We start from the raw sequence: 14,952 nt of genomic DNA on the forward strand, positions 1-14,952 counted from the left end.
ATTTCTGGCTCCAACACTGGCTTCCTTTATGACTAGGAGAGAATCTCTCTGGGTGTTGCTAGTTTCGGTATCTGTGGATTGATAAGCAGTTCAAAAGCATGAATGTTACGCTAGTTCATTTCATGGGAAGCAAGCTCAGAGAGGAAGGGCCAATTGGTTATTTCTTTCTAGGCATTATATGGTGCTTTCAGAGGACATCCAATATCTAAATATATTAAAGGAATTCAGAAAGATAATTTCTCTCTCTCTCTCTCTGTACTTGGGATTGAACCCAGGGTGCTGCTCCATTGAGCCACACTCCCAGCTCTTTTTATTTACTTTTTTTATTTTGAGATAGTGTCTCCCTAGGTTGCTGAGGCTGATCTCAACTTTCTATCTTCCTGCCTCAGCCTCCCAAGTTACTGGGATCTCAGGTGCGCACCACTGCACCCAGTCAGAAAGATCTGTAACACTAAACATTACTGTGTGCACACCATGTGCCACACATTTCTGAGGGCTTTGCATGCATTATCTCATTCCATCCCTGCAGGGACATCATGGCATGATATTGACATAGCTTTACAGATGAAGAAACTGAAGCACAGAGACAAAATTTATCTAAGATCACAAAGCTAGGAAGAGGCAGAGTTAGGATTTGAACTCAGGTTATTTGAACCCAGAGCCTCAGCTTTTAACTATTGTATGCCCTTCCCTCTTATCTGGAGATAGAGATGCTGACCACAAGAATCAGACCATAGATACAAATCCAGATATTGGAAAAAGGAATTTTCAGAGAATCCCAGGTAAAGAAGGGAAGGGAAAGAAAAGGGGAAGAAGGGAGAAATCACCCCTGTTAAAGTCTGTGAGACACTGAAATAAGTACCCTAAGGGAGCTGGCTAGAGCAGCCCCAGGGTGTTGTGCAAAACCGCCAATTTGAGAACAAAATGGCTCCAGGGAAGATGCTTCAGGCTATGTGTTTAGAACCCAGATCCTGGTTTGTTTTTTGTTTGTTTTATGGTAGATTTAGCTTTGTTTTTTTGTAGGATCTCTTCCAGCTGAACATTATTTCCTCTGGTGGAAACTGGCATTGTTCTGAATCTGACTGAATTCTACCTATCCGATCTCACTTTCTTTTTTCTTCACTGTTCCACACGACACATCTGTCTCTGTTCCTTCAGACTGCTTCCCCAGGATGTCCAAACTTAGTCCCCCCACTGCACAGCTTTGCCTTAGCCCCCATCTATGCAAAATCAATCGTTATTTAAAGTCAAACTTACCTTCTTTACAAACCTTCAGAACCCACATTGAATTCCCCTATCCCATGGAGCTTAATTTATGCACTACTCATGCACTTTTTTGCTTAAATATTATACTTTGCAAAACTTAAATGCGTGTGTTCTAAACCTGATATGGTCAGGTAACATGCAGAGACAACGTCATTAATTTTTTTTTAAATTTTCATTTTTTGGTAGTACTTGGGATTGAACCCAGGGGTGCTCTACCACCAAGTTACATTCCCAGACCTTTTTAAAATTTTTATTTTGTTTTATTTGTAGGTGGACACAATGCCTTTATTTATTTATTTATGTAATGTGGTGTTGGGGATCGAACCCAGGGCCTCATGTATGCCAGGCGAGCACCCTACCACTGAACCATGATCCCAGCCCCAATTCTCAGTCCTTTTAAAAAACTTTTTGAGCAGGGTCTCACTAAGTCCCCAAGGCTGGCACAGAACTTGCAATCCTCCTGCAAGTTTTCGAGTCCCTCAGCCTCCCCAGTTGCTAGGAAAACGGACGCGAGCCACCGCACCCGGCAATGTCATGGTCAATGTTTTAAAATCCAGATAGCACTTGGTTCAGGAGAAACTTTAGAAATTTAAAAAATGACTTTTATGTCATCCTGATCAGAGACTGCAATCCAGGCGATTTTCATCGTGTGGTTGTGACTGGAGAAGAGCGCACCAACGCGGAACCCACCGCCCCCGCCTGGTCTTCGTCCTTCCGCCCAGCCGCCCCCTCTTGCTCTCGGCCTCAGCTAGAACCCAGGCAGGTGCCGCTGATCAGTGGCCTCCTGCTTCTACCGCCCCGTGCCTTTCACTTTGCCCCACGCTGCCTGCCTCTATAAATTAGCTCCACCCACGCATCTGATCTGTTGGTTTCCCTCCTGTCTTTCCTGGTTCTCAGATGATGGTCCTTGGTGCACCAGAAAAGTGAAGTGAAAATAAGTTGGTGAGTTTTCCCTAAGTAAATAACTGAATTTCGGCCCCTGCTGGCGCTCAGTTATTTGAGATCAAGAAAGTGCACCCCTAAATGAGAAAGGACAGGCCCAGTTGTAAACTGCCCCGGAGCCTCCTGGCCTCAAACTCGAACTCAACATGTTTGTGGCCAAAACCAACCTCCAGTACCAGACTACAGTAGAGGTTCTACAGAATAGGTTGAAACTGTGATGCCAGTCTAGAAAGGAGACTGAAAAAATAGCGGGAGAGGCGATTAGAGGAGAGTAATAAAGCTACGCTCCCTAGGAACCTTGCCTTCTCCACACGTCAATACAGCTGTTTCCCAATTGGCTTTCAGACAGATACACAATTGTCTTCCATGACCATTTCCAGGCTGGTCATTCGGAAAGTGTTGTAATTGACCGTGAGAACATGGGAACACCTGAATTCTTGGAATTAGAGAAACTTTTCTTCTATAAGAAGAAAACCAAACTTCACAAAACAAGAAGTGAAACAGACCACTGCAGGCAGTTTTCAGAAGTATATGTGTGACTGCTATTTCAGGAATTGTTCCAAAAAGATGGTCATAATGAGGTTTGCGTGACCCAGTCCAGAAGCTTAATATAACAAGGTTAAGGGAATGGTGGGCGGAGAGGTTTCTGGTCTATTCCAGTTTGCATTCATTACTAATCAGAAAAGTTTACACATGAGGGAGATACTGAGCATTTATTAAATCTGGGACTTGTGGTTTGCAAGTCATCTTGATTAACAGCTGCTGTCATTTATCCAAGAAAAGGCAGGAAAAAGTTACTATTTTATCACATAAAATACTAGTCACAATGAGACTGAAAACAGCTTCATCTGACAAATATAAAAATCGGGGGTTAAGTAGAAAACCAGACTCTGCCCACCCACTCAGTTCACTAAAGATGGCTTTGCTGGGGCATCTCAGTGAACAGGTTTTTCTTAAGTTTTGATGAAGAATTCAGTGGTATTTAATCACTAGTGAAAGGGCTGTTATGGCAAAAGGAATCCTTTATAATTGACCTACACATGCATCCAATTTTTTTATATTTATCAATTTAAATTTTTGTTTTTAATTAAACCACTAAGTGGATTTCACTTAGGTGAATTATGAAAATTTGCCTGGATTTCATAATCAAGTATTGAATGATTTTTAAAAAATAAGCCTATCAGATCTAAAGCCTGAAAGTTCAGTGTTTAAGAAGTAACATTAGTAAAGGAAGAGAAATATTAGATGGTAAAGGAAAAATAATTGTCTACATAATCTTTCTGAGTTAGATGCAGATGGCTTTCTAAAGAGCTTTTTGAATCATCATGAAATCTGCCAACTTTTTCAATGATTCTACTTTTGTACCTCTGTAAAACTTGTGCCTTTTTTTTTTGCAATGAAATTCAACTGTTTCTTAGTAATTGAAGAAAATGGATATTGATCAAACACGAATTATGTCTTTGCAAATGTTAGTATGTAACATTTGCCTATATTGTACCTACATGGTAGATTTTACTCATCCCATGAAAAACTCCTTTTGGAAGTTAGAACAAATGTTAATTTCTAAAAGTCTCAAAGAGTGCAAATGTCTTCGAAATTAATGTTGAACTCTGCAGTTACTCAATGGTGAAAATTGGATATCCTTTAACAAATAGCCTAACTTTAGGTTGGAAACAAATTAGGCTTATTTTATAGATGTGACCAGGCATTGCAGACTCTAATTATTGCTTAACAATTTTGGATCAGGCTGAGAGTTGAAAATTGAAGATTCAAGAATTTTTACTATATATGACAATTCATGTATCAATAATAGAAGTGTATTGTGTAAGCAAGAAAATGAAACATAGTTCAATCAGTATGAAGAATAAAAAATATTAGTGAAATAAGTAGTGTAATTTGGAACATTGTTTTACATTACATTTAGCTCATGTGAATCCACCTATGAATTCCTATAGCAGATTTATAGTTCCACTTTAAAATTTTGTTTCTAACACTGAATTTAACAAACAATATATAGCAATATGCTCCATATATTACACAACAGATGCCCCTAAATGTTTCCCTGTTTTTCCCAAGCTGGGATAATCGTCTACTATATGCTCTCATAGGCCATAGCTATGGAATTTATCTGTAGTCTTTCAGTTGCTATGTTTAGCTAATAACACAACACCTAGTGACATTTGAATTTCAAATAAATTTTTTATTTTATTAAAAAATTTTTTTTTGGTACCAGGAATTGAACTCAGGGGCACTTAAGTAACCACTGAACCATGTCTCCAGCCCTTTTTATGTTTTATTTTGAGATAGGGTCTTGAGTTGTTTAGGGCCTTGCTAAGTTGCCAAGGCTGACTTTGACCTCCTGATCCTCCTGCCTCAACCTCCTGAGTCACAGGAATCACAGGCATGTTCACCACATCCAGATCATTTAAACATTCTTTTCAATGTATCTTTTAAATAAATATATTTTTATTTTTAAATATATTTAAAATTTTTCTGTGTAAGTATGACCCATGCAATATTTGGGATATACAAATTATATACAATTAAAAATTGTCATTGTTTTTCTAAAATTTTGTTGCCCATCTTGGATTTATTTTTATTTATTTTTTTCAAGTTCTTTTTAAAATTTTTATTTCAGATTGCATTTTGATTCATTTTACACAAATGGGGTACAACTTTTCATTTCTATGGTTGTACATAGGGTAATACTGTCTTAGTCTACTATTTTTTCTTCCCGCACCTCCTCCTGCCCCATTTTCCTCTACAGCATCCAAAGTTCCTCCATTGTTCTCTTGCCCCTCCCTCCTCCCCCACTCCCCCATTAGGTACCATCAACCACTAATCAGAGAAAACATTTGACTTTGGTTTTTTGGGTGTGGTTTATTTCATTTAGCATCATATTCTCCAACTCCATCCATGTATCAACAAATACAATAATTTATTCTTCTTTATGGCTGAATAATATTCCATTGTGTATATATACCACGGTTTCTTTATCCATTCATCATTGAAGGGCATCTAGGTTGGTTCCACAATCTAGCCATTGTGAATTGAGCAGCTATGAACATTGATGTGACTGCATCACTGTAGTATGCTGATTTTAAGTCCTTTGGGTATAGGTCAAGGAGTGGGATAGCTGGATCAAAGGGTGGGTCCATTCCAAGTTTTCTGAGGATTCTCCACACTGCTTTCCAGAGTGGCTACACCAATTTGCAACTCCATCAGCAATGTATGAGTGTGCCTTTTTCCCCACATCCACGCCAACACTTATTATCGCTTGTGTTCTTGAGAATAGCCATTCTAATTGGATTTAGATGAAATCTTCGGGTGGTTTCAATTTGCATTTCTTTAATTACTAGGGATGATGAGCACTTTTTCATATATTTGTTGATCACCTGTTTATCTTTTTCTGTGGAGTGTCTGCCCAGTTCCTTAGCCCATTTGTTGATTGGGTTCTTTGTATTTTTGGTGTAAAGTTTAAGTTCTTTATAAATTTTGGAAATTAGTGCTCTGTCTGAAGTATGTGTGGAAAACATTTTCTCCCACCCTGTAGGCCCATCTTGGATTTAATCTGGCAATCCTTGTAGTTTACTTTTCCACAGACTACAAGTTTAGGAAGATCAGATGTTCTGTTTTGCTCATGCTGGTATCCCCTGTGTTTATACAGGTCTTAGCACTTAGTAGGTATTTAATACTGATTGTCTTCCTAAAGGAAAGTTATGAAATATTTTAATTAAGAATATATAGAATGCAGTTGAGGATCAGAAAAGCAGTTCTTGACACTAGAACTTCTCCAAGTGTATCAACCTTACATGGCAAATATTGTCAGCTAAAGCAAATAAGTAAGGGGGGGGGATTTATTTTTTGAGATGCGATCTCACTGGCTTTAAACATTCCAATCCTTTTATCTCAGCTTCCCAAGTTGCTGGGATTAAAGCTGAGTGCCACTGTGCCTGGCTCAGAGAAATTCCTTTTTAAAGAGAGTCCAAGCAACTGCTTCTCCTAGTTAAATTTATTTCCAAGCTTTTAATTTTCAGTTAATGTTTTTTCAAAGGCAATTATTGTACAAAGCAAGTTAGACTTGTATTTGTGAGTGTTATGGCAGACTGCAACTAATATTTTCTACTGGGATCTAAAACTAGAAAAGAAGTCTAGACAGAAAAGGCAGGAGATGTTTCCAAGCCATATATGGTGACAGTGGCACAAACCTGGCAATCTTTATCATCCCATCTTATTGAACTTCCACAAATATTCTGCTCTATATCAGAAAGAGCAAAACAAGTTAATCTTGTGAGACTTTGTCAGGAGTCAGTGTCTTAAGTGTACTCATTAGGTTTAGCAGAGCAACTGCCAAGCAGGGCTCACATGGGTGAGTTGTGGAAGTTTAGAAAACAGGAGAAAAATGGCTTCAAAAAGGAAATCGAACTGTGTGTTTTATATGCTGAGAATGTTAATTTGGGTTGGGTACCAGTACCTGCAAAGCAAGGGCTCTCATCCTGACTTGGATGAGCAAGAACAGCAGTGTTCTGTGGTGTGAGGAGACGGGACTCGGGGGTCCAGGATTCCAGTTCTAGAGCCTTTGAGAACATTGAGAACATTGAAAAATATGTCGCCAGTCTTTCTTAAGGCCCTTTGCTTGGCCTGGGGAAGTTGAATGCATCCCTGCAAAGTCGCCATCATAGTCGGCACAGATAAATTGTGCTGGGTTCACAGGGAATTCTCTTCTGTTATTACCACTGCTTAACGTCCACCCTACCCATTGCATAACTCCTGTTGGAATAAGAGGGAGTCCTCCAGGAGAGGAGGTAGCTGAAGGTAGTTGGGAGCTAACAATCATAGCAGCTAGGGAACAAGTCATCAAGCCTGGTAATTATGTGCATTATATATAATTGTAGGTTATCAATTGTGCCAACAATAATATATGAAGAACCACATCATGACTTTTTTTGGTACTGGGGATTGAACTCAATGTCACTCAGCCACTGAGCCACATCCCCAGCCCTATTTTGTATTTTATTTAGAGACAGGGTCTCGCTGAGTTGCTTAGTGCCTTGCCTTTGCTGAGGCTGGCTTTGAACTCATGATTCTCCTGCCTCAGCCTCCTGAGCCACTGGAATTACAGGCGTGCACCACCATACCCAGCCACATCGTGACTTTTTTTTTTTTTTTAACATCATGACTTTCGATTTCAAGATTTAGAAGTATTTTTTAGGAAGCATATCCATTTGAAACTATTCAATAAAAGAAGACAAAATTTAATTACATGACAGAATTTACAATACAATTTTAAATTTTGGGAGACTTCAGAAAGAGTTGAGTCCAGTGAGAATTCAGAATTTCAGGAGAAAGATAAGCCTTGAATGTGCAGTATAATCAGGTCACAAAATAAAACTTTAGAGATGGTCATTACACTAACTGGTAGGTTCTGTTGATGGAAATGTTACTGGCTGGAGCTCGCGGTCCTCATATTGAAATAAGTCGAAGCCAGAATGAGAGGGCTTTGAGTGTCTTCTTTCCAAACATCCCTGCCAATTATAGCTCTTTCAGTTTCTTTACTGTTTGTATATTGTCTGTTAGATTTTTATAAAGATCTATGAATGCAAGTTTTTGTTTAGATGTTAAAAGTAATAATTTTCAAACTCTTCATAACTATTGAACTGTTTTTACTATTTAGGTAAACTTTTGGATTTCTTTCCACATTCCCTAATTTTTATCTTCTAAGTCAACTCGTGGTTTTTATTTAAGTCCATATGTTTTGCCATGAAACAAAACTACACTGGAGGGGCCGGGGGTGCAGCAAGGTAGTAGAGGGCATGCTCAGCATGAGTGAGGCCCTGGATCCAATCCCTGGCCCCAAACCAAACCTATGCTGGAGGAACCAAACCTATGCTGGAGGTGCAGATGCTGTAGCTCACATCTTGGAGATATGACCATTAGCAAGTCACTTTACTTCTCTGTGTCTTATCTGAAAGAGAGTATGTCCCGCATGGCATGACGGTGCGTTCCTGAAATCCCAGCAACTTGGGAGGCTGAGGCAGGCGGATTGCAAGTTGAAGGCCAGCCTCAGCACCTTAGTGAGACCCTTTCTCAAAATAAAAAGTAAAAAGGGCTAGAGATGTGGCTCAGTGGTAAAGTACCCCCAGTGCCCCCTTCCTCTAAAAGGTATGTCCATATATCTGACAGGGTTTGTGTGATGTTTAGACATAATATTGTAAAATGCAGTAAGTTCTCAGTAAGTGAGAACCAGGTTAGTGCCAATGATTGTCATTGAAATGATAGTTGTTACCATCATTGGCATATTTGACATAAGTGAACAGAGATATAGTTAAGAGTTCAGTTTCTGAAACTGCATGTCCTGGGTTCAAATGTGGGCTGTAACACTCATCTGGATGATTTTGAACGTGTACCTTATTCTCTTCTTGCATGGAAATGGAGATAGTCATAATGTTCACCTCAACCTTGTAAGGACAAGTTGATAAGTATAAAGAGCTTAGTGCCATGCCTGCACTTGGTAAGGACTTCATATACATCATCTGTTGTTGTTTTCTGGACAATTAAGTATCAAAGTTAAATGAATGGGAAGTTGTTTAGAGCGGTTGAACATCTTGTCATGATTTCCTCCCAAATCCACTTGAGAATAAACTGCCTATTGCTAAATGATCACTAAGACAATACTAACTTTTAAAAATGTGTCTGCTTTTGCCTATGATTTAGGCACTTCTGTCCAATTGGTGGAGAGCCAATGATGACTTCTGCAAAGAAAGTAACGGAGAAGCGGCATAACCCTGTGGAAAGCATTTGCAGAAAAATCAAAGCCATTCAAAAGGGAGAAGCGATTTCAAATCCAGTGCGACAAATTATCAAATACCAGTCTAGCTGTTTTGATAATCCACAGACTAATGCCAAGAAAAACTTCGAGGAGGTGCTAAGGAAGATGACTGCTACTCACATTCCTGTGCAGGACTCTCATTTTTCAAGTTCTGAGAAAGTGGCCACCTTCATTTCCTCTCCTGAAACAGCATCTCCAAGAACCCCATCCATCTCTCACCTGCACTCTCCTAAGAATGCCACGTACACTGTTGATCTCACTAGTTCTGAAGACGTTGCTAGGCTGAGATCACAGAGCAGCCAGTGTGATACATCTTTGCTATCACAGGTTGGACCAGGGGAATTCTCCTCTAGCAAGGATTTGAGTAACTGTTGCAGTGGAAATAACTCTTGTACCTTAACGCTTGGCTTTGATTCCACCTCTGCTCAAAGCTCTAAGTTTTTTACTCAGGATTCAGTGGTGAGAAAACTATCTCTGAATGATGATGGTAAATAATCATTTTTTAATGTTTGTTCTTCTAGTAAATCAAAGAACATATCGACTTTTAGAATATCTGAACTTAAAACTAAAATACATTATTAAAGTTTAGATGGACACATCTTTTTCTTTTTCTTTTCTTTTTCTTTTTCTTTTTCTTTTTTTTTTCTTTTTTGCTTTTGGCCTCTTTATCCAACTAAATATATACAAATAGGGAAAATTGCATCAAGCCCTTAATTAACCAGCAGTGAAGGATTTGCCCTAGTGTAACTTGCCTTGAGATTGCGGTATCTCCCCACATGGTAACTCTCAGCACTCAGTTAAGCACTTTGGTTAGGTAGTGTGACGTGAGAGATTTTTTGGATGAAGGAATGAAGTTGAAAATTCTTATGCATCTCAACATTGCAGCAAGAGGGAGTCACCTTATAAGCCCCAGTAGGCTCACACTCCTGAATCTCAAAATGGAGATGACATCACTCATCTGTAGAACAAAGTGATGTGTTTGAAATATCTTAGACACTGCACAGGACATGAATGTCAGACTCTTGGTGGGGAAGTATACTTGTGGATAAACTAAGTGACTGCAGACCTCACATTGGAGGGAAGACACCATAGTGGTGGCATAAAACAGGTTGTCCAGGTGAATGGTCCCAAACATTCAGGACACATCTTTTTCTAATTATGTTTGTATATACCCTCACCTTAAAAGAAAATATGATATTTGAAATCTATTTTATATGCTTCTGATTAAATAAAATCCAGATAGAAATTCTGGATTGTATTTACATTTATATCATATGGTATTTCTCTACTGACCTGGAAGTCAACTTGAATGCCAAATTAGAATGTCATAAATATACAGGTATATGGAAGTTAAAATTCATATAGTTCCGGATGTCTTGCTGAAAGAACTCTTCACATTTGTTTGCATTAGAGTAAAAGAAACATGTAAGAATATATGGGTTCTATTTCAGGAGCCAAGGTGGTAGGCCAGGGAAGATGTAAATTTTTTAGGCCAATGGAGATTGTTTAGAGTCCCTTGTGTAGTAGGATGTGAAAAACAAAATATAAAATAGCACAGAATCTGTAGAGTTTCTGCTTTCCCTCTATTTTTCGTAAATCTGTCCTACTAGTTGCATTTTTATAAGGTACTTCTAGCAGTAAAGCAAAACTTTATTTCCTTCTCCATATCTCTTGTTTCCTCCTTTTATAAATTTATAAAGAAAAGGGGAAAAAAAATAGGAAGTGATCTTTCAAGACAACTTTATTTATTCTGGGGGTTGGAACTTGGGGAGCTGTGTATGCTGACAGGTGTGCTACGACCGAGTTGCACCCTCAGCCCTCAAGACCACTTTTTTGATGGGTCCATTCAAGATGAGTAATCAGTATTATGGGCTTCTGTTTATTAAAATAAGATTTCATTTTCTAAAATCAAATCCCCCAAATGAGAAGTGAATAATTTGTAGGCTGATAAGCACCTGTATTTGCACTTTTTCTTCTGATAGGATGGAAACTAGGAGCTGAGGATGGCCAAGATGTAACATATAGCACCACTAGTGATTGGGAGGAACAGTTACTCTCTGGAATCTTCCATGCATGTGACACAAAATGCAGAGGTAAGTTGAAAACTATCTGCTTAAATGTTCAGGAGTCCTCATGTTACCTGTACTTTATTTTGTAAGAGAAAGGGGAATGGTTCTCCTGGGGGGGGGACTCTCTCTCTCCATGTCCACATATATGGTGGATGCCACCTAACTTGGGTGTATGATTGGTTGTTCAGGTATTGATTATATCTTTATAATTATTTTTGCTTATTTTAACAGTGACTTAGATGGTTTTATGGAGCTTACTTATTTTAACAGTGACTAAGATGGTTTTATTGAGTTTACCAGCTGAATTATCAACTCTAAGCATTGCTTGGAACTCTTACAAGTCATAACAGTTGCCTCACAAGAAATCTGTACTTCAGTATATAAAACCACTATCCAACTTTAGGTCAAAACTTGGTTTTATATTTTCATTTCATTTTGAGATGTGTTCTTCTAAAAATTTCTGCAAGTGATCTTTAGTATGTAAATATTCATGCTCATTGTCATTTAATGTATTGATAAGTAAAAAGGAGAAAAGTAATCAGAAATTCTTTTGCCTGAGTAACCATTTAATGATTTTTTATACATCTTTCCACAATTTCCTTTTGATATGACTTCAGATTAATTTTTAAAAACTATGGAAAACTTCAAACATGTAGAGGAGTGGAGAGAATAGTATGAAGATTGTTTATGATACGTGTCTTCCAGTTATGTTTCATTCTAATCCCACCCATTTTCATCTCTGCTATTCTGTATTATTTTGAGGCAGATATTGGGTGTCACATTATTTCATTTGCAAATTTTGAAGTAACTCAAATATATCTGATTCTAAACATAACCACAATGTCATGATCATGACTAAAATAACTTTATTATCAAATATTTTGTCACTATTCAAAACTTCTCATTTGTGTTAAATGTATCTTTTTAAAAAAGTTTTATTGTTCAGCCTGGTGCAGTGGCACATACCTTAATTCCAGCAGCTCGAGAGGCTGAGGCAGGAGGATCGCCAGTTCAAAGCTAGCCTCAGCAATGACGAAGCACTAAGCAGCTCAGTGGGACCCTGTCTCTAAATGAAATACAAATAGGGCTGGGAATGTGACTCACTGGTTGAGTGTCCCTGAGTTCAGTCCCAAAAATGTTTTATTGTTCAAATCAATATCCAAGAAAGTCTCTCTTCATTGCAACTGGTTGTCTGCCTTATATGGGTGCTCTTTCTCTCTTTGCTTTTCAGTTATTTGTTAAACAAAATGACGGTTCTGTTCAGTAGAGTTTCCTACAACCTGAAGTTTGGTGATTGTATATCCATAGGAACACTTAATTTATTTCTTCCATCCCTTATAGTTAGAGGTTTGAGCAGATACAAGTTTGGGGTTTTGCATTTTGATTTTTGGGAGGCAAGAATTCTGCAGAGATGGCGCTACATGCTTTCATCATAAGGCAATAACTGAAGATGAAGACATAGTTTGATTCTTTCATTAGGTGTTGCAAATGGTGATGTTCCATCATTCTGTCCTACTTTATCAGGTGCAGTACATATATAATGAGAAAATCTGCCCTGTTTCATCAACTATTTAGTCAGCCTAATCTGTGTCCTAAAGAAGCAGGATAAAAACTGGATTGTGTCCCTTTTCCTACCAGTTTTCATAATACTAGTAGTGACCTGTAAAGGTTGCTCATGAGGGTATTTTTAAAATTCATTATTTTACTATATTTGATGTTTTAGCCATTGTGATTTTTGTTACTGATGCTCATTTTAAAATTCTTTTTAGATATACATGACCATAGAGTATATTTTGACATATTTATGCAAACATGGAGCATATTTTATTCTAATTGGGATCTCCTCTTGTGGTTGTGCATGATCTGGAGATTCATTATGATATATTCATATGTGCACATAGAAAAAGTTGCATCAAAAAAATTCCACTGTGTTTCCTTTTCCCATCCCTCTTCCTTTCATCTTCTTATTAATGTCCATCATTGGACAATAGAAATCACCTCATGTTGGCTATAGTGTCATTTGTGGAAGTGGGGGCAACTTTTCATTTTTGATATGATTTTAAACTAGAGAAAAGTACAAATAATTTGCAAATGCTCTCTATCCAGATTCACCAATCATTTTCATTTGGTTTCATTTGTCTTATTATTCATGTATGTCTATTTTCTCAACCCCCTGAGAGCAAATTGCAGACACATATTTTGTATCCCAGTACATCAACATGTATTTTCTATATACAAGGGCATTTGCTAAGATGACCACAGCACAGTTATCAAAGTCAGAATATTCATTTAGCAGTGGTATAATACTATTAGCTAATTCACAATTCTGTATTCAAACATCATCAGTTGTCTCAATAGAATACGTCATAGTCCTGGTCAAATCAAGAATCACACCTTGTATTTATTGTTCTGTCTCTTTAGTGTCCTTTAATCTGTAACAATTCCTTAGATTGTCTTTTATGATCTTAAAATGAAGAGAACGGGCCAGTGACTTTGTAGAATGTCTGGTATAGGTATATTTTCTTAATTAGAGTCAAGTTATTCATTTATCAGGCATTCTAGAAGTGATGTTGTGTTCTTCTTAGTACAATGTCAGGATTTTAAACTTTGATTCCTTAGTTACTGTGTTGTCTGCCTGGTTTCTCTGTTGTATAAAGTTATTTGTCCTTTGTAGTTAATAAGTATTATATTGGAAGATACATTCAGTCTACATAAATATTCTGTTTCTCATCAAACTTTTTCGCAACACTCATTGATAATTCTTGCCTGAATCAATTATTAGGATGGTTACTAAACATATTTTTCTTTCTCCACAATTGTTTCTATGTTTATTAATTCTCATCTACCACATTCAGCCTTTGGTTTTTTGAGTTTGACTTATTTTGCTTAGCATGAGATTCTTCATTTACCAACAAATGCCATAATTTCACTCTTCTTTAAAGCTGAGTAATATTCCATCATATAGGTAAACCACATTTTCTTTATTCATTCATCTGTTGAAGGACACCTAGGTTGTTTCCATAGTTTAGCTATTGTGAATTGAGCTGCTATAAACCTTGATGTGGCTGTGTTACTGTAATATGCCGATTTTAAGTTCTTTGGGTATAAACTGAGGAGTGGGATAACTGGGTCAAATGGTGGTTCCATTCCAAGTTTTCTGGGCAATCTCCATACTGCTTGCCATGGTGGTTGCACCATTTTGCATCCCCACCAGCAATGTATAAGTGAACCTTTTTCCCCACATCCTCACCAACATTTATTGTTGCTTGTATTCTTGATAATTACCATTCTGATTGGAGTGAGATGAAATCTTAGCGTAGTTTTGATTTGCATTTCTCTAATTGCTTTTTGATTTGCATCCTCTCATAGCTAATCATATTGAGCATTTTTTTCATATATTTATTGGCCAGATGTATTTCTTCTTTTGAGAAGTGTCTATTCAGACCATTTGCACATTTTAAAAAGTTGGATTACTTAAGTTTTTTGAGTTTTCTTATATATTTTGAGTATTAACCCTGTATCAGATGAATAGTTGTCAAGTATTTTCACCCAGTTTACAGGTTCTCTTCATTAAGTTAGGGTTGCTGTACGGAAACTTCTAGTTTGAAGTAATCTCATTTGTCAATTTTTGCTTTTGTGTCCTACGCTTTTGGGATCCTATCCAGAAAATTATTGCATGTATCAATGTCTTGAAATATTTGCCCTGTTTTCTTATAGTAGTTTCCAAGTTTCAGGTGTTACTTTTATTAGGTCTTTGATTCATTTTGAGTTGATATTAGTGAGAGGAGAGATAAGGGTCAAGTTCCAATCTTCTGCATGTGGATATCCGGTTTTCCCAACATCATT

The 14,952-nt window shown here is 37.6% G+C and overlaps 1 protein-coding gene across 1 annotated transcript in view; it reads left to right on the top strand.

Annotated features, from left to right (window-relative positions):
- Positions 1-8,953: 8,953 nt before the first annotated feature.
- The window catches only part of Irag2 (inositol 1,4,5-triphosphate receptor associated 2), a 130,594-nt gene continuing 124,595 nt past the window's right edge, over positions 8,954-14,952 (top strand). The window contains exons 1-2 of the mRNA XM_047549024.1: positions 8,954-9,524; positions 11,020-11,130. Coding sequence (XP_047404980.1) covers positions 8,954-9,524; positions 11,020-11,130 — 682 coding nt within the window. The remainder of the gene's footprint in view (positions 9,525-11,019; positions 11,131-14,952) is intronic.

Source organism: Sciurus carolinensis, chromosome 4 (genome assembly GCF_902686445.1).
Source record: "Sciurus carolinensis chromosome 4, mSciCar1.2, whole genome shotgun sequence".
Lineage (NCBI taxonomy): Eukaryota > Metazoa > Chordata > Mammalia > Rodentia > Sciuridae > Sciurus > Sciurus carolinensis.